This window comes from Lytechinus variegatus, chromosome 18 (genome assembly GCF_018143015.1).
Source record: "Lytechinus variegatus isolate NC3 chromosome 18, Lvar_3.0, whole genome shotgun sequence".
Taxonomy (NCBI): domain Eukaryota; kingdom Metazoa; phylum Echinodermata; class Echinoidea; order Temnopleuroida; family Toxopneustidae; genus Lytechinus; species Lytechinus variegatus.
The window spans coordinates 12,037,966-12,064,544 of NC_054757.1; the positions used below are offsets into that span (position 1 = coordinate 12,037,966).

The 26,579-nt window shown below is 35.2% G+C and overlaps 1 protein-coding gene and 1 long non-coding RNA gene across 2 annotated transcripts; one reads left to right on the plus strand and one right to left on the minus strand.

Moving 5' to 3' along the window:
- Positions 1-7,530: 7,530 nt before the first annotated feature.
- Positions 7,531-13,323, plus strand: LOC121432265. The gene is made up of 2 exons (XR_005972186.1): positions 7,531-9,024; positions 13,086-13,323. It is a non-coding gene; the product is annotated as an uncharacterized LOC121432265 (long non-coding RNA).
- A 3,595-nt stretch (positions 13,324-16,918) lies between these two features.
- On the minus strand, positions 16,919-25,383 carry LOC121431957 (E3 ubiquitin-protein ligase TRIM71-like). The gene is made up of 2 exons (XM_041629752.1): positions 24,382-25,383; positions 16,919-18,301 (listed from the first exon to the last, which is right to left on the minus strand). Exons 1-2 carry the CDS (start codon positions 25,120-25,122, stop codon positions 16,940-16,942), a joined length of 2,103 nt encoding a protein of 700 aa, XP_041485686.1. The 5' UTR covers positions 25,123-25,383; the 3' UTR covers positions 16,919-16,939.
- Between the last annotated feature and the right edge of the window lie 1,196 nt (positions 25,384-26,579).

The window sequence follows — 26,579 nt, forward strand, 5'->3', positions numbered from 1 at the left end:
TTTTGGATCATATGATTATTTTCTAAACAACCGGGTCTGGAATAAAGACTTTGGATTTATATCATGATTTTTTTAAACAACTGGGTCTGGAAAAAAGATTTTGGATTCATATCATGATTTTTGAAACAACAGGGTCTGGAAAAAGACTTTGGACTTGCATTATCATTTTCTAAACAACCGGGTCTGGAATAAAGACTTTTGATTTATATCATAATTTTTTTAAACAACCGGGTCTGGAATAAAGACTTTGGGCTCATATTATTATTTTTGAAACAACCGGGTCTGGAATAAAGACTTTGGGCTCATATTATTATTTTTTAAACAACCGGGTCTGGAATAAAGACTTTGGATTTATATTATAATTTTTGAAACAACCGGGTCTGGAATAAAGACTTTGGGCTCATATTATCATTTTCTAAACAACCGGGTCTGGAATAAAGACTTTGGATTTATATCATGATTTTTTTAAACAACCGGGTCTGGAAAAAAGATTTTGGATTCATATCATGATTTTTGAAACAACAGGGTCTGGAAAAAGACTTTGGACTTGCATTATTATTTTTTAAACAACCGGGTCTGGAATAAAGACTTTTGATTTATATTACAATTTTTGAAACAACAGGGTCTGGAAAAAGACTTTGGACTTACATTATCATTTTTGAAACAATCGGGTCTGGAATAAAGACTTTTGGATCATATGATTATTTTCTAAACAACCGGGTCTGGAATAAAGACTTTGGACTTACATTATTATTTTCTAAACAACCGGGTCTGGAATAAAGACTTTGGGCTCATATTAATATTTTTGAAACAACCGGGTCTGGAATAAAGACTTTGGATTTATATTATTATTTTTTTAAACAACCGGGTCTGGAGAAAAGACTTTGGACTTATATTTTCATTTTTGAAACAATCGGGTCTGGAATAAAGACTTTTGGATCATATGATTATTTTCTAAACAACCGGATCTGGAATAAAGACTTTGGACTTATATTATTGTTTTCTAAACAATCGGGCCTGGAATAAAGACTTTTGATTTATATTATAATTTTTGAAACAATCGGGTCTGGAATAAAGACTTTTGGATCATATGATTATTTTCTAAACAACCGGATCTGGAATAAAGACTTTGGACTTATATTATTGTTTTCTAAACAATCGGGCCTGGAATAAAGACTTTTGATTTATATTATAATTTTTGAAACAACAGGGTCTGGAAAAAGACTTTGGACTTATATTATCATTTTTGAAACAACCGGGTCTGGAATAAAGACTTTGGATTTATATTATTATTTTCTAAACAACCGGGTCTGGAATAAAGACTTTGGGCTCATATTATTATTTTTGAAACAACCGGGTCTGGAATAAAGAGTTTGGGCTCATATTATTATTTTCGAAACAACCGGGTCTGGAATAAAGACTTTGGATTTATATTATAATTTTTGAAACAACCGGGTCTGGAATAAAGACTTTGGGCTCAGATTATTATTTTTGAAACAACCGGGTCTGGAATAAAGACTTTGGATTTATATTATAATTTAAAAAAAACGGGTTTGGAATAAAGACTTTGGACTTATATTATAATTTGTTAATTAACCGGGTCAGGAAATAAGACTTTGCACTTTTGTGCTAAATGAACGCATTACTATACGATTTTAGCTTAGAACGGATTCGCCAAAAATCCCTTCAAATTTATTACATTTGTGGGTAAAGTCATTATTACATTTGTGGGCGATCAAAAATTATTACATTTGTGGGTAAAGTGCATTATTACATTTGTGGGTGAAATTATTACATTTGTGGGTAAAGTGTTATTACATTTGTGGGCGTTATTACATTTGTGGGTAAAGTGTTATTACATTTGTGGGCGTTATTACATTTGTGGGCGATTATTACATTTGTGGGTGTAACAGGGGGTTGAGTGGCATACCAGTCGGTTTTGTTGGTGACATTACAACTGATATCAAACCAATCAGGGCTATGACGTTTTTTTTTCGAATAGCATTAGTCGGTCGATTAGGCCTTTATCCGGAATAATAAAATTGTTATCTTTTGTCTTGTAATTCTTTCAAACAGCATGAGTTTCTTGTGATTCCCCCTTTCTCTCTCGCTCTCTCTCTTTCTCTCTTCTTCCTCGCTCTCACATTTTCTATCTCACACTTTCCCTCTCTAGATTTACCTATTCATTATTATACTTCCATTTTACATCTTGCCCTTTTTCGCATCTCTTTTAGTTCCCATTATCTACCCCTTCTGCCCCCTCCCTTCTTTCTTTCAATCTTCATTTTTCTTACCCTTCCTGCAACAAATGGTATGAACATTTTGCCTATATTTATCGAGAAAATGGTAGGGGCTACCACTCCCTATACGATTTTGTACGTAGTGACAAAGGAGGAGAAAAATAAGGAAGGAAAGGAGAGAATTCAAGAAAAAGAATTAAAATGGAGAGGTCTGGACCATGAACCTATAAAACATCCCTATAATTCAATCTTTCGGTGCCCCCCATCAAAATAATATGGCGCCGCCCTTGATTATTATTATCATTAAAATTGAAATCCATTAAAAAATAATTAATGGAAATAATCAGTTGGTTTAGAAATCTTATCATGATAATAAAATTATTCGCTTCTATTATGATTTGAATATTTGCAGCGTTAGTTTTTATTGGCTCCACCGTAATAGGCTATAACAATGGTTGAAATAATTCTATCTATTTCATAGAATGAAAATCAGTCAGCGTATTATGGAGAGATTACATAAACTCGATAGATATGTCGTTACAACCGATAATGTCGCACCAACGCATAATGTCGCAGCAACGCATAATGTCGCAATCTGCGACATTATGCCAAGAGCGTCCGACGCATAATGTCGCAGTCAACGCATAATGTCGTAGTTTTTCTAACGCATAATGTCACATGTCGCAACGCATAATGTCGCAGCAAATCGTTAACGCATAATGTCACATGTCGCAACGCATAATGTCACAGCGGTATTTTCTTCTGGGGTGGTATTCTGAGGTCATTTTATCTTTAAAATATTTTATTTTATCTCTTAAAATGAAATTGGTATTCTGAGATGAGATTTTATCTCTCAGATAAAATTTTAGATTTTATCTTGCGTATAAATTTTATCTTGCGTATCTACAGATGATACGCAACAACAATGCCTGCGTACACATACCCATCGCGTATCTGGCCATTGCAACGCAGATGATGTGCTTGCGCCCATGTTACTTTGAAGAAAAAATAAAATAAACTTAAAAGAGGGTAGAGGCTATTTTATCTCTGCGACGTTGATTTCACCAATATTTCTAGGAGAAGTAACCCCAAATGGTGACATGAAAATGAAGAAAAATTATATATTTATTGAGAATAACACCTTAACGTTGTTCCTGTACATTCAGAGAGTATTTCATAAGACTTTTCTTGACTAATATTGTCTTTGAAATGATGCTTGAAAAGATGGGATAAAGTCTTCGAAAAAAGATGAGAGTATTGTCCTTTTTGTTAAAAAGAAATCTCGGTAAAGACGCGTAAGCGTATAGTGCAAGCGTATTTGAAGTCAATAAATTGACGCAATCTCACCCCTTTGCCACACCTCCTGGTGGAATGGATTTTAATTGGTTGAGTGATATGAGAGAGCTATAAAAGCGCGTTTCTAATTGGATATTGATTAAAAAATAGGTGTGTCTTACAGAGATAAAATGAAGATAAAATGGTTCTCAGAATACCAATTCGGAGAGATTTTAAGGGTATTTTATCTCACTGATTTTAACGGAGATAAAATATTTTATTTTATCTGAGATAAAATGGATCTCAGAATACCACCCCTGGACTTGAGCTACAGATAAGATATAAAACATGCTTTTACTTAGTATTTTGAGACACGAAAAAGAGAATGAAATTATTTTGAAATCAGGATTACTCTTTGTATGGATATTTGTCGCTTTATTGCCATTTCGTCTACTGCCTTTTCCCCACTATCGCATGGTCTGATATCATTTCGTCTACCATTAGTTAGTCAACTATCAACATAGTCCAATAACCATTTCGTCTAATTACCATCTCGTCTAATAGCCAGTTGGTCTAATAGCCGTTGTGTTTATTATCATTTAGTCTAATTGTATTTTTTTCAGTTGGTCCAATATCCATTTTGTCCAATATCATTACGTCTATTACCTTTTGGTCTAATAGCCAATTGGTCTAATAACCACTTGGTGTACTCTCATTTTCGTCCATGTTCCATTTGGTCTAACTTCAGTTGGTTCGCTATCACTTTGTCTAAATCCATTTCGGCTAATACTCATTTGGTATCGTTGCCACGGGTCCAATCACCAATAGGTCCAATCATTGGTTCTAGGACAATTACCCCACGGACAATCACCCTTCCGGACAACTAATCCCTGACAAATTTACCCACCCGAGGACAATTACCCCCTAGACAATTACCCCCTGAGGACAATTACCCCCCGAGGACAATTACCCCCTGAGGACAATTACACCCCGGACAATTACCCCCCTAGACAATTACTCCCGGACAACTACCCCCTGTAAAACTACCCCGAGGAGGATTACCCCCTGAGGACAATTACCCCCCCGCGACTACCCCCTAGGGCAATTTCCCCCGGACAATTACCCCCTGGACAATTACCCCCGGACAATTACCCCCTGAACAACTACCCCCCGATGACAATTACCCCCGGACAACTACCCCCGGACAATTACCCCTTAGGAAAATTACCCCCCGAGGACAATTACCCTGCCCCGGGGACAATAACCCCCTAGACAAAGGGAGTGCACAGAGTTAGGGCCTAAATAGTAAAATTACAAGGCGTTCTTGTGTATATTATCTTTGCATATTTTTTTTGCTTACTGTATTAAAACTAAAGCCACATCTTAATCTGGAATGTGCACCAATTGTTTCATAATTCTTAGCTTCTTGATGGATGAATTGTTTTTAAAATAACAGGTTTATAGGATTTTCTTGTCAATAGTAGTGTTGATGGTTTGCGTTACCGACTTTCAATATTTCTACCTGTGAAGGTGTCTTTTTTAATGTTTTATCTATTTTCCCGATTTTTTCCTGAAATTAAACCCCAAATGAATCAAGAAAAAAACAGATCAGTTGGAATCAGAGAAATTAGGCATTTGTGATTATTATGTCTAATCGTGTCTTTTCATGAATGTTCAATTGTTCTATGAAAACTTAGTATGTGGGCCAGTTTACACATTTTCTAATGTACATATGCGTAGCTATATAGCGCAAGCCCCCACCCCCATTTTTCATGATGCAGAAGGCAATGCTAAACAAAAAGAAAGAAGGCGGAAAAGGAAGAAAAATGAAAAAGAAGAAAATGAGAGAGAGGGAGAGAGAAAAAGGGAGAAAGAGCGATATAAGAGAGAAAGTTATTAACATAAGATAAAGTAGAAAATATATTGAAAACCTGTGCCACCGACCCAGACCATTATAATGGTTCACGCCCGGGGGGGGGGCACTCAGTATATGATAATGTGCAGCGGAGGGGACCCCTATTTTTACACTCAAATTTCCGTTCCAAGGCATAGCATCTTTGTCTTATTGACAAAAAGAACAAATAAAGCCGCTCCAAGGCAAAACATGTTCTTCTTATCGAGAAAAAAGAAGAAAGAAATCCGCTACAAAGCTTGTCATATTTTTCGTTACGCCGTTCCGGTCACATCGATCTGCTACAATGAGCTTCAGATTTGGTGAAATGCGGCCGCAGAGCGCTGTCCGACCATCACCTCTGCGCGAGCACACCCGGCGGACGTTCCAAGGACCCCGTTTTTTGACTCGCCCGCGGCACATCCCTACCACTTTTTTTGTCGAGTGCCCCCTTCCCCCCTGGGGTCACGCTTGATTCGATGCCAGAGAGAAATAGGGGGGGGGATTTTCGGGGGGTAATTTTTTGGCGGTAACTGTCTGAGGAGTTATTGTCCTCGGGGGCATTTGCTGGGGGGGGGGGTAATTGTCTGTGAAATAATTGTCCAGGGGATGATTGTCCGGGGGTAATTGTCCGGGGGGGTAATTGTTCTCGGAGGCTAAATGTTAAGAGGTGGTTGTCCGGAAGGTGATTTTCTGGGGGGTAATTGTCCTAGAAACGGTGATAGGACCTAATGGTGATTGGACCAATGGCAACGATATATACCAAATGATTGTTAGCCGAAATGGGTTTAGACAAAGTGATAGCGAACCAACTGAAGTTAGACCACATGGAACATGGACGAAAATGAGAGTACACCAAGTGGTTATTAGACCAGTTGGCTATTAGACCAAAAGGTAATAGACGTAATGATATTGGACAAAATGGATATTGGACCAACTGAAAAAAATACAATTAGTCTAAATGATAATAAACACAACGGCTATTAGACCAACTGGCTATTAGACGAGATGGTAATTAGACGAAATGGTTATTGGACTATGTTGATAGTCGACTAACTAATGGTAGACGAAATGATATCAGACCATGCGATAGTGGGGAAAAGGCAGTAGACGAAATGGCAATAAAGCGACAAATATCCATACAAAGAGTAATCCTGATTTCAATATAATTTCATTCTCTTTTTCGTGTCTCAAAATACTAAGTAAAAGCATGTTTTATATCTTATCTGTAGCTCAAGTCCTGAAGAAAATACCGCTGTGACATTATGCGTTGCGACATGTGACATTATGCGTTAACGATTTGCTGCGACATTATGCGTTGCGACATGTGACATTATGCGTTGACTGCGACATTATGCGTCGGACGCTCTTGGCATAATGTCGCAGATTGCGACATTATGCGTTGCTGCGACATTATGCGTTGGTGCGACATTATCGGTTGTAACAGACATGTCGTTAAAGGAGAATGAAACCATTGGAACAAGATAGCTTGTGTGAAAACAGAAACATCAAAGAAACAGATCAACAAAAGTTTGAGAAAAATCGGACAAATAATGAGAAAGTTATGAGCATTTGAATATTGCGATCACTAATGCTATGGAGATAGCAAATTGGCAATGCGACAAAGATGTGTGATGTCACTTGTGAACAACTCTCCCCATTACTTTAGTATATATTTCACTTGAATTGCCTCTTTTATCACATCTATCCATAGATCATGTGTTCTTTCTCCATGAGGGCATGTAATACATATTCTTTTAAGAATACATCATGGATAAAGAGTTTGTATCATCATAAGAAAAAGCAAAAAGAGACATTTTGAGGGTATTTTATAGTCCACCAAAGGGAAAGTTGTTCATCAGTGACATCACACATCCTTGTCGCATTGCCAATGGGAGGATCTCCATAGCATTAGTGATTGCAATATTCAAATGCTCATAACTTTCTCATTATTTGTCCGATTTTTTTCAAACTTTCTTTATTCTTATTTTTTTATTTTTCTGTTTCTACACAAGCCTATTTGTTCCAAAGGTTTCATTCCCCTTTAAAAACATAAAATGATAAACTATATTATGTTATCTGTAGGGCCAACACTCCATCTGTCAATTCCTCCCCCCCCCCTCACTCAGTATATTCGCTTCTATTATGATTTGAATATTTACAGCGTTAGTTTTTATTGGCTACACCATAAATAATTCTGTGTATTTCATAGAATGAAAATCAGTCAGCGTATTATGAAGAGATTATATAAACTCGATGGATATGTCGTTAAAAACATGAAATGATTATGTTATGTGAAACATGTAAAATAATTATGATTGTGCAAAATAATCTATACTCTCAGAGTAAAGCACTTTTTGTTGACGCAAAAAATATCCGATTTCTCAAACTGAATTGATAACATTCATTAAGTCAAAATTAAAACAAACACTTAATTGGCGCAAAATGTTGGTATTATATTCATCTCAAATTAAAGAACGTTGGGTAAAAAAGCAATCTGGTTTGATAGAACGTTCTCTCTTTCTTTAAATAGACGGGTTTACTAGAAATGAAATTCGTCTGTGAGAAGGTATTTTAGTGAGATTTGAGATATTTTACGTTTATTGATTCTTATAGTTCTAAATATGCAATAAAGAACATTCATATTAAAAATACATCGTAAAAAATGTCACAACGAGTTCGATGCCAATAATATACATACTATAAAAAAAAACTCGGATGAAAGGATATTAAGGTGAATAAAAGTGACTTTGTGTAAAAACAAATGAAATAGAGCGGACGGGCTTGCCAAGAAAAAGCCCATGCTTGTATGATAAACAAACCCCTGTGTCTTACTTTCGATAATTATATGTATTTTACAAAATCAGTCATACAATAACGGATAGAGACGGAAGAAGATACCACCAAAAAATAACAATATATGATATATCAAAAGTTAAAACGAATGAAGTACAAACATTCATTATAAAAATATAATATTCGCTTGAGAGAAACATTATGCCAGTGCAGGCAGCGAATAGTTTAACCAACCTATTTAGAAACCAAATGATAAAACTATACAATTTTTATTCATTCACTTAAAATCCCCCTTCGTCATCATACCAATATGGTATAAGCAATAAATGTCAAACTAAAATATTTCGCGTGACACAGAACAAAATATCGAATATAACTTATAGACTAACTTGCCAGAAATCCATTTCCAAACGACAAAAACCTTAGTATTCACGAAGAGAACAAATTACTTTATTTACCAAACTGAAGACATCAGTGATATTTGTATGGGGACAGTTATCATGGTTATTGTTTTTCTATCAATGAAATATTTACAAAGTATCCTTTTCAGTCTCAATAGTTCTACAAGGTTGAACTTCAAAATTCACGTGTACGATGTTTTCTTTTAATAATAATAATAATAATTAGACCATTTATATAGCGCAGTCACTATATAAATATACTCTACTGCGCTGTAGTGTGACAGAGCTCCCAACAATGCTACTGCTCAAACAAATTAAACAAAAAACTTCTGAAAAAAGATGGGTCTTCAATAAATGTTTGAAGATGGTAACAGTTGGTGCTTTTCGTATTTCCAGGGGTAATTTGTTCCAAAGCTTTGTAGTCCAGTCAATCTAGCCAGAATAGGGGGGTGACCCGCCACTAATTGCAACACTTGATTTTCCACTGCAATGCTTTCCAGGAAGGTCCCCTTAACAACATACTAAAAGTCCCAAAAAATCCAAGCAGTGGAAATTTATGAAATTTGCATATTATGCAAATTAGCCATAAAAAGTTAGAAAAATAAGGAAAATAGTCCAAAGATTACAAATTAAGCGTCCAAAACAATTTAATTTGAGCGAAAAGTAATGATAAATAACTGTATTCAATGTTTTTATTCAAAAGCGCAAACAAATCTACCTAATTTGCATATTATGCAAATAAGCATCCTTATATGGTAATATTTCAAGATATTGTAATTGTTCTCATATAGACTGCTTGAAAACATTTGATTTATGTAGACATTTATATGCTACTATCACTAAGCATGAGAATTCATCACAATGCCTGAAAATTAATTTGCATATTATGCAAATTAGCCATTAAAAATAGGAAATAAGGAAAATAATCCAAAGATTATATCATTAAATGTCAAAAGCAATTAACTTGAACAAAATGTTAATGATGAATAAATAAGTACAATGTTTTTATTTTAAAAAGCTAGCAAAATCTGCCTCATTTGCATATTATGCAAATAGGTATCCATATATGGAAAATGTCAAGATATTTTGATTTTCTCACATTGACTGTTGTTCAAATCATTATGCTGCTATCACTAAGCATGCATATTTATCCTAATATAGTTTGTATTTAAGGGAAATACTGGAAATGTGCTCTTCACAACCTAAAGCCATGTTGTTAGTCTGACAAGATGATGCGATTGGCAAGAACAAAGCACATTATTTGAAATTGGTGAGTAGTTTGTTAGAGCTGACATCCCTTTCTTATATCGATGAGAACGACAGAAGGGAGGCCAAGAAAAGCAAACTTATGGCAGGTGAGATCTGATGAGTAGTCTCATTAAGAAGTGTAACAGAGATTCCATCTGGCCTAGTAGCTTCATGCAGATTGTTTTCTTTAACAATTTCTTCAGTAGTTTGGCTACACCCGCTTGACTCTGGTTGTGTCTGGGTCACAAAAGGGTTCCAGGACTTGCAGAGCGGCGTCATCATCATCATGATTAGTGGTAAATACTAAGACTAAAAAATCTGTTGTCTTCCAATGTAGTCATAGCGCATGATATTAAGGGCTTCCAACATGCTAGTTGTTACAGCCTGGATCATTGCCAATCCGGTCAACAAATTATGTACTATAGGCTTGTCTACAAACCATTCTATGGTCCTCCTTCATGCATTGTAGCTATTCTGAGCTTCACCTTGCTGATGCTCAACATGCGCAAGCCTTCCTATAAAACTTTTCTTCCGACACAATTTATGTCCAGTGTCTCATTGAGGCAACTTGTGTCGGAAGAAGACAAGGGTAATGGTTTGGTTCTTGTCAAAGTCCTCTTGATTGACATTCAATCTCCTATGCTCGACTTGTCGGATTTCAGTACAGAGAGTTGTATGATTGTCCAAAGTACATCTGCATGACACTATGAAATTCAGCATTCCTCCAGAAGACATCCTTAGTCGTACCATAATTTCTGAAAGGTTTAGTCCTCTGTATACCCTCACGGTATACCAATGAGTAACACAAAGTGGCAAACAAATCCTGGAATGGGTACACACTGTTTAATCAATGTTGGATGGTATTTGATAGTGATGTTAAAGGTGTTCCGTTATGTTGTGTCCTCTTGTTGGAAAGGCAATAATCTGGCTTAGTCCTTCATCTGTTAACGTCTACTTGGTTGTTCATTGTCTCACTGAGGATTTTCCATTTGCCATAAATATCAGGAAATTTATATTATTTGCATACGATTTGCTTAGAAACTATAGCTACAATATATGGAGATAGTAGCCATCCTTAGGAGATTCATCAAAGAGGAAAGAACAGAAAACGGATGCTTCATCCTGAAGCAGCAACTGGATTCAGCAAGGACGTCTAATCATGATTCCTGTATCTGAAAAGATGTCTATATACACTTTAAGCCTTTATCGTGAATTTATGAATGGCTTTCATGTCGCTCGTATGGGCAAATGCTCATTGGTATTTATAAACCATGCCCAGGGATCTCGTGATCCAAGAAAGTTACTCATATTCACCACCAAGACAAGTGGTGTGCTACAAGGACCAAATATTCAAAGCTAACGAGCTTTTATTTGTACTGGGTGTGACATCTTGTACTGATCACTTGACAATCAAGGAGCATGCTAGCGTGGACTATACTAGCAAGAAACGCAAAGACTCTACCAAGTAAAGGAGAGAGCAGGACTTGGGTAGATATATGAAGCATTCAAACAGTAAGACCCATGTAGAACTGACTCATCATTGCACAATATGAGTGGGGTATCTGCTCCGGTGGTAACTGCTCATGAAAAAAGTCAATATCAACCAAGCAAGGTCATCAAGGTTACATAATCTACGTGGAATTTTAGAGGAAAATATCACAAGTTTTCTTGATTATTTATAACATGCCGGATGCTTATTTGCAAAATATGTACATTCCACTTCAGATATTAAGCTGATAATTAATGTACTAGGCATTCTTAGTAGTCATATATTGATCTAGATTCACAGAGGGGAGACCTTTGAAGGGCCTTTCAAAGACCAAAAATTGGCAAGGTCTTATACAGCAGTCTCCAAGATCACTGAATTTTGTCATCTCTGTGGAATGGCTCAGAAAGACCCCTCGAAGAACTCTGAAAGACACCTGTCCTAGAGATCTTTCAATGGTCTTTCAGAGATGTCTATGCATCAAGTGATCCTTCAGATTTCTTTCCATAGACTTTGCCTGGTCTTTCAATTATCTTTTGATGATTTTCCAATGATCTCTCATGAGTCTTACAGTAATCTCTGAAAAAAATCTCGAGAGACTGCCGAAAGATCATAGAAAGACTAATAAGAACTTTGAAAGTTCATTGAAAGACCACTGAAAGGCCAGCAAAAACAATTTTCCTGTAAGACCGCTGAAAGACTGTTTTGAACCGTTTCAAAAGGTTTTGGACTCACGAGGATCACAAAGACCATTGAAAGATCTATCAGGAATCGTGAAAGACATCAGAGATCTTCGTTGAAAGATCAAGCAAGTTTTATGGTCTTACAGCAGTCTTTCAGAGCTCTTGGTCTCTTTGGAATGAGGGTTTAACTGTTTGTATGAGAAAAATACAAATTTCTGGGTTGTTTTTTTCATCAAGGATGCTCATAATTATATATGCAAATGATGTAGATTTATTTACATTTTTTTTATTTGAAGAATTATTAAATTTGTAAAGATTATCATAAACTTCCATTCAATTTATATTGTTTTCCGCACTTGATTTCCAAATTTGGGATTATTTTCCTCATTTGCAAATTTTTATGGCTAATTTGCATAAAATGCAAAGTTTGTGATTTTCCTATGCTTGTCTATTTAATGGCTTTTAATATGGTGTTAACTTCCTGTAACTTAAGGCATTGCCATATTCAAATTTCAATAGATAATCTACTTGCATTTTTTAAGGAATGTATCACCAGTGTGTTTTCTTGAATATTTATTACATACTTATTTGCATAATATGCAAATGACACTACAGAAACTAAGCTTAATATGAATCTATTCAACGTCCTTAGTGATAGCAGCATGTAAATTTCAACATTATTGAAATTTTCAAGCAGTCAATGAGAGAAAACTCACAATATCTTGACAATTTTCCATATAAGGATGCTTATTTGCATATTATGCAAATGAGGTAGATTTTTTGCACTTTTGATTAAAAACATTGATTAAAGTTATTTATCATGAATTTTTGCTCAAATAAAATTGTTTTGGACACTTAATTTGTAATTTTTGGACTATTTTCCTTATTTTTCTAACTTTTTATGGCTAATTTGCATAATATGCAAATTTCATAAATTTCCGGTGCTTGGATTTCTTGGGACTTTTAGTATGTTGTTCAGGGGACCTTCCTGGAAAGCATTGCAGTGGAATATCCAGTGTTGCAATTAGTGGTGGGTCAAACCCTATATTGACTGGACTATTGGAGCAGCACAACTGAAAGCACGATCCCCAAGAGTTACTTTTTGTTCTCAAGTGAGGTAGCTTTAGAAGCAGCTTATCCTGTGTACTTCGTAAGTTATGTGCATATGAATGTGACCTAAATGATATTAATTCAGACAAGTAATTCGGAGCTTGACCATTCAGTGCTTTGTAAACAAGCAAAAGTATCTTAAATGCAATTCTCTGCCTTATTGGCAACCAATGTAATTGAATCAGAACAGGTGTAATATGGGAAAACTTTGAGGAACCGGATACAAGTCTTGCACATGCATTCTGAACATGCTGCAGCTTGTTGATTTGCGAGTCTGGTAAACCAAAAAATAATCCATTACAATAATCTTTTAGTGCTATAAATACACTGTAATTGTTACTTTATTCAGCATTTCGACAAAAAAGCAATTTACTTGAGAAAAAATGTACATACACAAAAAGGACAAGGATGTTTACTAAATCTCAAGGGGCCCGTAACACAGAGCTTAGCAATGATCGTAGAACGTTTTTTTTACGACTGATTCCAGTGACTTTACAATGTACAATCAATCGTAAAAATCAAGTATACGATTGATCGCTAACCTGTGTGTTACTTTGAATTAATATTCTCAGCCCACAGGCTTTCCACCCCAACCTGGACTTGTAAGGCAACATCCACAAGAATAAAACACATTCATATACATTTTGTTATACATTAATAATTCAGATATAGAAATCGCATTTTAAAATTGAATTGATATGTATGAGATCAAGAAAATGTAATGGAATTAGAAACAAAACATGGGTCAACTTTAAGCTAATCAAAAAGGTTTGAAATTTATATTTCATGGTAATTTTTTTATTTTTTCAGGTAAATAAATTATTCAATGCATGTATTTGAAGATGTCTTAGCATTAAAATGAAGAATTAAAAAAAAAAAATCTTGCAATTCAAATGGTTTCGAATAAGTAACCAAAGAAATGAAAAGGTCATTATGGAATTGTGCATGTGCGCGCGCATCTAAAATCAGAGTTTATCAGGTTTATACATACAGTGTTCAAATTACGCAACATAGAGAGAATATAAGTATGTACATTCCAATATATTCATATACATGCAAGACATGTCAATGACAACATTTAGAAAGTAATCAATTTAGAAAAGCGAATATCAAATTAGTGCATTGATTCATTTTAACTACTATTCAATGCTTCATTATCAGAGTACATCATGCTATCATTACCTTTGAAAGAAAGACCTTATAGTATGTCAGATACATCATCTTATATTACATAATTTACAATATAATATATTCATATTGAATCAATATGTTTTAATAATCATTCATTGTTTTATTATCGGAGAATTATGTATTCTTATATTACATTAAAAATGACCCTATAACATGGCACAACACATCATCTTGTATTACATAATTAACAATAGAATATGTTCATATAGAATCAATATATTTCAATAACCATTCAATGTTTCATTATCGGACTATTATGTTATCCTTACATTATATTTAAAGGAAGACCTTATACAATATAGTATGTCACAGCACATGTTCTTTTACAATATATACAGTACTTATCACTCTATCGCGTCTTCAGTAAATACAACAACAAAGAAAGTAATCACTTTCTCCTTTTATTTTTGTTATTTATTCTCACTTTTGTTTGCTGGACAACTATGTAATTTTGTATTTGTTTTCTTTTCATCAACTATTTTCAAGCAATGATATTATAATTGGTTTCTCCAGAAAAATATCTTATATATAATCTTTGGATAGAATCAATTTCCAAGAGATACATTCTCATCAGGGAGGTGGGAAAAAACTTATTTTATCCATCTCTATGATTCTCATGTTGTTCGTAGAGCATGTCCGGATTCTCTCGAAAGAGGGCGTTATGAAACGAGCGACAATTATTTATAAAGACATAATCCGATATTCATCATTTTTATATTGAGTAATTTAATAAAATACACCATGCCATATTGGCATGATGTAACCCATTCACAATTTCTTATTTTTTAAAGAAAATCTTTATTCAAATCATCTTGATTTTTATTGATTTCAACGATGCTCAAAGTATTTTTTTTATGATTCCTTGATTAAATTATTCTATTTCATGAAAATTATTGTATTGTTTGGAAACGGTACAGGCACTGTCTGCTTTATTCATTTATCAATCTAACATATTGAAAAAAAGACGTATCATAATGTGCAATGAATCAAAATACGTATCATAATGTGCAATGTATGAAAATATTAAGTTCTTATGTGCTTATTCTTTGTTATATTATAATGTATTAAATTCTGAATAAGGCAAAACAACAGCAAAAAAAAACCCAGTTTATTTGATAAAAATATTAATGCCCTCGTAAAATTGTAATATGTTAATATCATATAATTTCTAGTGGCTATTTGTATCATAAAATCATTCAGTAAGGCGTTTTATTATAAAATAAGTATAATAATGTTCCTGTAAGTCATATTTCATAAAAACAAAATAATTATGTAGGAATCGGTTTGTGAGGACTATACATCCCACACAAATAGCTATATAGGTCTATTCATATTAATGGGTTTATGGTCGAATAGGACAGAATTCGCTGATATCCCTAATTATTATCCCTTTTCTTCAAATCATACCACTGGACAGAAAAAAATCTAAAATTTCGAGATCATATTTACGTATATCCACAACTAATAAAGACTGGCTTGCGACAAAACAGCAAATCGATTGTACACAATTTTCAAAAGAAAATCTTGACACTCACAAAATATAAAGTTCATTTAATATATTAGTCTTTCATCGATTTCACTATAACAGAGACCACAAAATACGCTGGCTTAACCATGTTAATTACACGAGTTGAATGACAATAAAAGCAATGCACTGTAAAAACGTTGTTTAAGATTTTAAGCACGTTGTTTAAAGCTTGTGTATAGTTTTGGTAAATCCACCAAAATGCACCTATCACTATTCCAATTCATTGCTAGCTAATATGAATGGATATGCCCTATAACAGTTATGATGTGGAGGATATGAAATGAAAATGTGTTTTACAGGATAAATTTTGCGATTTTTCATGGAAATTTAACTTGATCGGGTCACCCGATCAAATTAAAATATCTGTGTGTTTTTGTCTTTCAATTAAATCCTATTCCAAATCATGGAATGGGCTGAAACTTTAAAGATATGTTCTTTGTCTGTAACTTTTGGATATCTAATCACTAAATTTATAAGATAAGTGCTTGAATGCCCATTTTTTTTTAAATTTAAAACAAGCATCGCCGAGAGAGGGCGCTATATATCCAAGATTTGAATATTTGAAATTTTCTCAGAGAAGTGCAGTTGGAAAAATATCTAACGGTCTCTACGCTTCAGTAAGACTGTCATATTAGATGATATTCGATCATCAATCACATTACTGACCCTTTACCAAAGCTATACACAGGCTTTAAGCCCGTCACACTAACAACTAGTGTTTAAACTCTTTAAGCATTTTTATTTTTAAAACAACTTAAAAACTAGTTGTTTAAAATGTTTAAACAATTACAAAGAAAGAGACACAATTTGTTATTAGAGTGACAGGCTTAAACAACGTATTTTTTACTGTGTGGTTAATTCAGATTCACGAAATAGATAAAAATAATGGTCTTTTGATACTCGAGTTACATTCATAGAATTATTTTATGTGTATGAACATTTTTTATTTATGTTTTAAGTTATGTGCATACACACACCAGAAAATGTAAACAAATTAAGAAAAGTGTTAACAAAGATATTGGATTGTCATTTCAGATACACTATAAGTAATCAATAATTCATGTTATACACACTAGTGAGATACTCTTCATTACAGCGATACCTTGATGAAATATAACTTCTTGTAACATGCAAAGGCGAGTAGGTCCGGAGAGAGGGAAACCAAGTAACACCATTTCCAACCCAATGTCATATCAAGTGCTTTGAACTCAACTCTCTCCTTCAGGTTCAGACCATCAAGATCATAGAGCCTGATCACCACCTTCCTATTCTTACAATCAACACTCGCTACATACACCCTGTCCTGCTCATCCACGGCAGCATACAGGTAGACATCCTTTAGAGCTTGTAGAGACTCACCAGCATTCCCATCCCTGTCATAGACCGTCACCACGCCTGGATTGGTGAGATCACATGAACTGGTGACGATCAAACCCGACCTGGTGGATGATACCTGCCCCGTCACGTGCTTTGTTGGAACAGTGTGTTTGAGAGTGGATCCAGTCGGGTCATAGATGTAGACTTTGTTGGCAGCGTTAGCAATGAGGATCTCATTTGATGGACTTCTGTTCAGTGTGAGATAATAACCAGTCCCACTCACGTTGATTGTTGCTTTCCTGGAGCCCTTGGGAGAATACACGTGTGCTTCTGTAGAACCAGTTGAGACACATAATGCACTGTCTCGTTGAAACACAATATCTTTATAACCCACGTCATGTGGTATGTTTGTATACTGCTCCGTTCTACCAGCTGAATCAATGATATCAATACCTCGTGCATTACTCCCATATACGATGGCCACACTGGTATGAGAGTAAGATGCCATTCCAACCATTTCTCCCCGTAGATCTATACACTTCATGATTTCTAACTTGGGATCCGATCCAGAGATGCTCCCAAGGTCAAGAAAAGATTTATCTGCAGGATTCAATCTCTTCTGTGCTTTCTCCGTGGTAGCAACAGTAGAAGTGTGATCGATAGGTTCTGAGATTTTTCCAAGGTCAAGACAAGTAGCATCTGCAGGATTGAACCTCTTCTCCTGTGCTTTCTTTGTAATAACTTCCGCAGTAGTGCGATCGGTAACCTCTTTCAGCATGGCACCTAGCTCATCACAGAGCAAATTATGAGCAGAAAGACTGTCCGTCTCAAGATGACCCAGTCTGTCATTATCTACCAATGTAATCGAACTACAAATGCTCTTGATCCTCTGTCGATCCTTGGACTTTAAGATGTTGAGATCATCCTCGAAACTTCGCTTCAATTCATTTATTTGCTCGATGAGATCTTGAAGATTTCCTTCCAGCTCCTTGACCTTGATGCTGTAAGCCTGCCTGACATCATCTAGTAGTTTCTGCATGGCAGTGTGTACCTCATGACGTTGTTCTTCTATATTCTGAATGTTCTTTTCCAGCTCAGCTTTCTTAGCTGCACATTGCTGGGCAAGGGCTGTCACCTAACAGAGAGAGAGAGAGAGAATAGTTACCGTTTGCTGTAAAATAATCATTCACGTAAACATGGTGAAAATGTAGTTTCTATATTTAGAGAAAAATCAATTAATATGCCTATTATAACATCTGACTTGTATGTACACCCAGGAAGTTGTCATATCAATATTTCCGATCTCTATTCTGGACGAAGGGGGGGGGGGGAAGGGGGAATTGGGTAACAAAGGATGTGATTGACAGTTATTATCATTATATGAGTGGTCGTATTACTATTGTTATGTTATCTTTATTAATTATAGTTTTTATTATGATTATCACCATTATAATTAATAGAGATTTTCCTAAAATTGATAGAAGTATGATTATTACTATAATTACCACTTTTATTATTATTTCTAATCATTATCATCATCATTGTCATTATTATTATAAATATTATTATCATCATTAGCATTATAGGCCTAAATATGTCTTGAAAGCATAATCATTATATTTGCAAAAAGTGTCACCTTCCACATATTTTGATACCATATTTATGTGGTGTGTCTTCACGCTTAGATAATCAATAGGTATTCTTTGCAGTGGAAATTTGATTTGCGCCAAAGTTAGGCATGACTGTGATGAATGAATCTATATGCCAATGATTTCATAATCTTACATGAGAACTAGACCTAGACCAATAAACTTACAGAGATATGATGGTTATTCAACAAAAAACCCCAACATGGCCAAAGTTCATCAACCTTACATGACCTTTGACCTTGATCATGTGACCTGAAACTCGCACAGGATGTTCAGTGATACTTGATTACTCTTATGTCCAAGTTTCATGAATCAGATCCATAAACTTTCAAAGTTATGATGGTAATTCAACAGATACACCCAATTCGGCCAAAGTTCATTGACCTTTGACCTTGGTCATGTAACCTGAAATGCGCACAGGATGTTCAGTGATACTTGATTACTCTAATGTCCAAGTTTAACAAACTAGACCAATAAACTTTCAAAGTTATGATGGTAATTCAACAGATACCCCCGATTCGGCCAAAGTTCATTGACCCTAAATGACCTTTGACCTTAATCATGAGACCTGAAACTTGCACAAAATGTTCAGTGATTCTTGATTACTACTATGTCCAAGTTTCATGAATCAGATCCATAAACTTTCAAAGTTATGATGGGAATTCAACAGATACCCCCAATTCGGCCAAAGTTCATTGACCCTAAATGACCTTTGACCTTGGTCATGTGACATAAAACCCATGCAGGATGTTCAGTGATACTTGATTAACCTTATGTCCAAGTTTCATGAACTAGGTCCATATAGTTTCTAAGTTATGATGACATTTCAAAAACTTAACCTCAGGTTAAGATTTTGATGTTGATTCCTCCAACATGGTCTAAGTTCATTGACCCTAAATGACCTTTGACCTTGGTCATGTGACATGAAACTCTAATAGGATGTTCAGTAATACTTGATTAACCTTATGGCCAAGTTTCATGAACTAGGTCCATATACTTTTTAAGTTATGATGTCATTTCAAAAACTTAACCTCAGGTTAAGATTTGATGCTGACGCCGCCTGTTAAGGCCCTAAACCGCAAATTGCACCTAAACCGCAAATCGCCGCCTAAGCTTGTAGAGAAAAAGTATTTTTGAAACGAAGGACCTTGGATGAGAGGTTTCACTCCCCTGGTAACATTTAGTATTAAAGATTGAAAATTTTTTAAAATAAGCTACTATTACTACTACTACTACTACTACTACTACTACTACTCCTACTACTACTACTACTACTACTACTACTACTACTAAAACTACTACTACTACTCTTACTGCTACTACTACTTCTACTACTGCTACTCCTACTCCTACTACTACTACTACTACTACTACTACTCCTACTCCTACTACTACTCCTACTACTACTACTACTACTACTACTACTACTACTACTACTACTACTACTACTACTACTAAAACTACTACTACTACTACTCTTACTGCTACTACTACTACTACTACTACTCTTACTGCTACTACTACTACTACTACTACTACTACTACTAAAACTACTACGACTACTTCTACTACTGCTACTCCTACTACTACTACTACTACTCCTACTCCTACTACTATTTGATTTGATTTGATTTCTTGTTTTCTTCTGCATCCATAACATTTGTATAATACATTTTTCATAACATAATACACATAATATGTTAGCATTTTTGGCATAAATTGTAAATAAAGATTACTAAAAAGATAATTCCAGACAAAAATGATTAACTATATGATGTTCACAATTTGCAGGAGAAGGATTGTCATCATAAGCAGATTGCTTGAAAAAAATGACAATCCCAAACTTCTTCTACTCCTACTACTACTATTAAAACTACTACTACTACTACTACTACTACTACTCTTACTGCTACTACTACTACTTCTCTTACTGCTACTACTACTACTACTACTACTACTACTACTACTACTACTTCTACTACTGCTACTCCTACTACTACTACTACTACTACTACTACTACTCCTACTACTACTCCTACTACTACTACTACTAAAACTACTACTACTACTACTACTCTTACTGCTACTACTACTACTACTACTACTACTCTTACTGCTACTACTACTACTACTACTACTACTACTACTACTACTAAAACTACTACTACTACTACTACTACTACTACTACTACTAAAACTACTACTACTACTTCTACTACTACTACTACTACTACTACTACTACTACTACTACTACTACTACTCCTACTCCTACTACTAAAACTACTACTACTACTCTTACTGCTACTACTACTTCTACTACTGCTACTCCTACTCTACTACTACTACTACTACTACTCCTACTCCTACTACTACTACTACTACTACTACTAAAACTACTACTACTCTTACTGCTACTACTACTACTACTACTACTCTTACTGCTACTACTACTACTACTACTACTACTACTACTACTACTACTACTACTATTTCGTACTGATTATGACTATAATAATATGAGTACATGGCTTCATTACCCTCGTAACATTTTGTATTAAAGTTTTAAAAAGATTATAATAAATATTTTAAAAATTATTTATAGCGATTCTTTCTTTATTTTCCGCCTTTCATTTCTTCCCTTTTCCTTTTCCATTGCTTAAACCTACAGGCGTTACATTATACTAGGGGAGGATACACAAAAAAAAACACCCAAAGGGCGGCAAACATAAATCGCAGAAGGATAGAGGTTGAAGAGCGAGGAATTAGAACTAGGGCGCTGATCTCATTTTTATGAGAAATGTTGTTGTTGATCCCTTTGTTGATACACGTATTTATTTATTTGTTTATTTATTTAAATATTTTACCAGGGTGCTCATTCAACATAAAGTTGGTCTCCCATGGGGCCCTAAAAGGCTATTATTATTGTTCTTCTTGTTTGTTGGTTTTGGACTCTTGGTTATGGTGGGAGTTGGGCAACTTGGGCTGTACATAGTGCCGTTTTTTGTGTGTTTTTTTTGTGTTTTTTTTGTGTATCCCTAATTCTCCCCTAGTATAATCTAACGCCTGTAGGTTTAAGCAAAGGAAAAGGAAAAGGGAAGAAATGAAAGGCGGAAAATAAAGAAAGAATCGCTATAAATGATTTTTTAAATATTTATTATAATCTTTTTAAAACTTTAATACAAAATGTTACGAGGGTAATGAAGCCATGTACTCATATTATTATAGTCATAATCAGTACGAAATAGTAGTAGTAGTAGGAGTAGGAGTAGTAGTAGTAGGAGTAGTAGAAGTAGTAGTAGCAGTAAGAGTAGTAGTAGTAGTTTTAGTAGTAGTAGTAGTAGTAGTAGTAGGAGTAGTAGTAGGAGTAGTAGTAGTAGTAGTAGTAGTAGTAGTAGTAGTAGTAGGAGTAGCAGTAGTAGAAGTAGTAGTAGCAGTAAGAGTAGTAGTAGTAGTAGTTTTAGTAGTAATAGTAGTAGTAGTAGTAGTAGGAGTAGTAGTAGGAGTAGGAGTAGCAGTAGTAGAATTAGTAGTAGCAGTAAGAGTAGTAGTAGTAGCAGTAAGAGTAGTAGTAGTAGTTTTAGTAGTAGTAGTAGTAGTAGGAGTAGTAGTAGGAGTAGTAGTAGTAGTAGTAGTAGTAGGAGTAGTAGTAGGAGTAGGAGTAGTAGTAGGAGTAGGAGTAGGAGTAGTAGTAGTAGTAGTAGTAGTAGTTTTAGTAGTAGTAGTAGTAGGAGTAGTAGTAGGAGTAGTAGTAGGAGTAGTAGGAGTAGGAGTAGTAGTAGTAGTAGTAGTAGTAGTAGTAGTTTTAGTAGTAGTATAGTAGGAGTAGTAGTAGGAGTAGGAGTAGTAGTAGTAGTAGTAGTAGTAGTAGGAGTAGCAGTATAGTAGAAGTAGTAGTAGCAGTAAGAGTAGTAGTAGTAGTTTTAGTAGTAGTAGTAGCAGTAAGAGTAGTAGTAGTAGTAGTTTTAGTAGTAGTAGTAGTAGTAGTAGTAGTAGTAGTAGTAGGAGTAGTAGAAGTAGTAGTAGCAGTAAGAGTAGTAGTAGTAGTAGTTTTAGTAGTAGTAGTAGTAGTAGTAGTAGTAGTAGTAGTAGTAGTAGTAGGAGTAGTAGTAGGAGGAGGAGTAGTAGTAGTAGTAGTAGTAGTAGTAGTAGTAGTAGGAGTAGCAGTAGTAGAAGTAGTAGTAGCAGTAAGAGTAGTAGTAGTAGCAGTAAGAGTAGTAGTAGTAGTAGTTTTAGTAGTAGTAGTAGTAGGAGTAGTAGTAGGAGTAGTAGTAGGAGTAGTAGTAGTAGTAGTAGTAGTAGTAGTAGTAGTAGTGGTAGTAGTAGTAGTAATAGTAGCTTATTTTCAAAAAATTTCAAACTTTAATACTAAATGTTACCAGGGGAGTGAAACCACTCATCCAAGGTCCTTCGTTTCAAAAATACTTTTTTTCTACAAGCTTAGGCGGCGATTTGCGGTTTAGGTGCAATTTGCGGTTTAGGGCCTTAACAGCCGCCGCTTTTCCGACGGCGCGCCGTCGGAAAAGCGGCGCCTATAGTCTCACTCTGCTATGCAAGTGAGACAAAAACGTATTCTGAAATGGATTTTGCACCCTTGTAAGATTCGGCCATCATTGACATCTGGATTCATTAATTGCAGCCATGTCTTTGGCGCAAATCAAAATTTATATCACTGCACAGAATACCTCCTGATCATCCAAGCGTTAACACATACTACACAGATATGGTATCAAATTATTTTCAGGCCATATATAATTATGTTAATGACATATTTTCCCCCTTGAATTAGGGATTCGTGAGGTGTCTTTTATTTTTACTCACACAATAGTTACAACATTGGGGCCTTGGAATAGTTTTGACAGCGGGGGCTCATCCAAGGGTTAATTGCAAATCCGTCCACTGCCAACTCGTCCACTCACCACATTGTCTCCAGTCATTTAGTCTAATGCCATTCCGTCCATCAACATTTCGTCTAAAAACCATTTGGTCCAATAACCATTTGGTCCAATCATCACTTCGTCTAATCACAATTTCGTCCAATCGAAGTTGGTCTAATGCCCATTTTATTTTCATTCATTTCGCAAAATTAACATTTTAGTTTTATTAGACAAATGGTATATGTACTAAATGGCTATTGATCCAACTGGTTATTAGACGGAATGGCATTAGACTAAATGAAAGTAGACCATGTGGTGAGTATATAACTGATGATAGACCAAATGGTAGTAGTCAGTAGAGGAGTTGGCAATTGGACGAATTGGCATTAGACGAATTGGAAATGTATAGCGATCCGAGAAGGAGGGGGGCGGCATGAAACATTTTACAATGAGATTGTCATTTTAGTTTTTTGTACATTTTTACTGAAAATAATCGGAGGTCTTTAAGTAGGCCTATACCCCAAATTGGTTCCGCCCCCTATATAAGGAGGGAGGAGGAGGTCAGCGATATTAGTAAAATAATAGCTAGCATCATCATCTTTTTCTTCTCCTTCAGCGGCAAAATCTACATCAGTATCTTCTTAAAATGTTATTTTTCTACTTTATATAATTTTTTTTGAATGACCATTACCTTTCGCCTCAATTCCTGCTCGAAGTCAGACTGGTTCTTGATGTTATGGGCCTTATGACCAACGACCACGCACCTGAGACAGACACGGACCTTACAATCATCACAAAACATATCTTTGTTCTCTTGTTTGTGGATGGAGCATTTCTCAAATTGATGACCAATGCTGACCTTCCCTTCGATGACATCCTCCATGGAGACAATCTCGTGATCTTCAAAAAGTGCCATGTAGTGATGGCATTGTAAACATTTATCACATATGTAGTTATTACATGTTCTGCAGAAGGAGAGAGCGTCTTGCTGAAACTTGCAACCAGTACATTTTGGACGCATCTCAAGGACAGCATTCATCCCTCCACCCTTGGCGTGGTAGTCGTCTACACATCCGTTGATGGAGACATTGAGGCGGAGATCGTCGACACGGTTGGCAGACAACTTGGTGATCTCCCTGCAGAGAGGACAGACCATGTGGTCAATGTCCTGGTGGGTCAGATCATATTTCTTGAGACACTTTCGACAGAAAGTGTGTCCGCACGTCAGGATCGTCGGTTCATCAAAAATATCAAGACATAGCGGACATATCAGGTTCTGTGATGAACTAGAGGTTTTCTCTATTTCAATCTTTTCAGCCATTGCTATATAAACTCTAGAGAAAACTATTTCAACGAAACTGTGTAGCTGTGAGAGATATCTACTCGTGACACCATGATATACATGTACACATAAATGTATTATAATTATCATGCACGTTGTGAAAAGACTGTGTGTGCGAAACTCATACTACACTATGAAAGAGCGAGCTGTGATATAATTATTACAATAGAAGATCGTCTGCCAGAACTATAAATAGAACTGGTTTTTCCCAGCTACCTTTGAACTTGATGGAAGCATTTGTCATCTTATCGAGAGAGGGCGTACTATATTTACCAATTTTTGGATCATTGAGAGATACGCGTACTGTATTATCTCTATACAGTAAAAACACTGTACAATGCTGTTTACTGTATGAATCGTATAGACCAGTTCGTAGTTACTTCATGGGCAATTTTGGTCAAATGACCTTTGATTTCTTTCATCATGATAGGCAGATTTCAAAGCAAGATATTACGCAAGCTTGCCTTACATAGAAAAAAGAAGGGATTGAATAGACCAGGTGACTAGAATAGCACACCAATGGACACTTAATAAAGGTATTTGTTGCATTCCTACTTTGAATGCATATCTTAAGCATGTTGCACAATGTACTTGACAAACTGTGAAATACCAGTCGTTCGTGGAAGCATTGTTGTTTTTTGTGGATGTAAATGAAAACGACAATTCGAAAGAATATATGAATAATCAAGACATCAAAGTTGGTGCTTATTTCGTTAGATTTTAAAGCACCATGTCACTTCAGTACAAAATGACCTTCCTCTGATCATGCGTAGAATCTTTTGATCATGCGCAGAAAGGAACTACGAACTGGCTGATTGTTTGAACAGTTTAACAAGTGTGTAAAATCTTAATCAATACAATATATATATATATATTGTATATTGATTTCTCAATAAATTAAGCATAATTGTTAATGTTCACTCTACACAGTAAACAGCATTGTGTCAATTCAAGTCAGCGTTTTTACTGTATTAACATGATTAAGGGGATCCTCAAATTGGTAAACCTTCTTTAAAGTTGCTGATTTTGTCTTCAACTTCCCATTTGTTTGAATACTTAGTATCTTTTTTTTCTTTAATTTCTCAGATCTCTGGTTACCTCTTTTTGTTTAAGATTTCAAACTCTTTTTGAATATGTTTAAGCTGTTTATACAACTTCTATGAAGTTTATATAGTACAGCGTATTGTAAATGTTTTTTAAACATAATTTCCATAATCCATACTGTGTATGAATTATCGATCCCAGTCGGGGTCATGATGTAGCTCCCTTTAATATCAGACATTTTTTTTTACTTAAAAGCTTCCTTAAATATACTTCCAATATTTTATCAAAACGTCTTGAAATTAATTCGCAAAATAACTTTTTAAAAGGCTCATGATAAACATACTTGTATACAAAATAATATCTGTAGCTTTTGATTTACTCTGTTTGGAAGGATGAGGAATTTTAAATTCCTTCTACGTTATTTTTCGACAATGATCCCTTTAAAAGGGGGAGAAAATAAGGGAAGGTTAACATGTAAATGAAACGAATAGATAAACCTTATT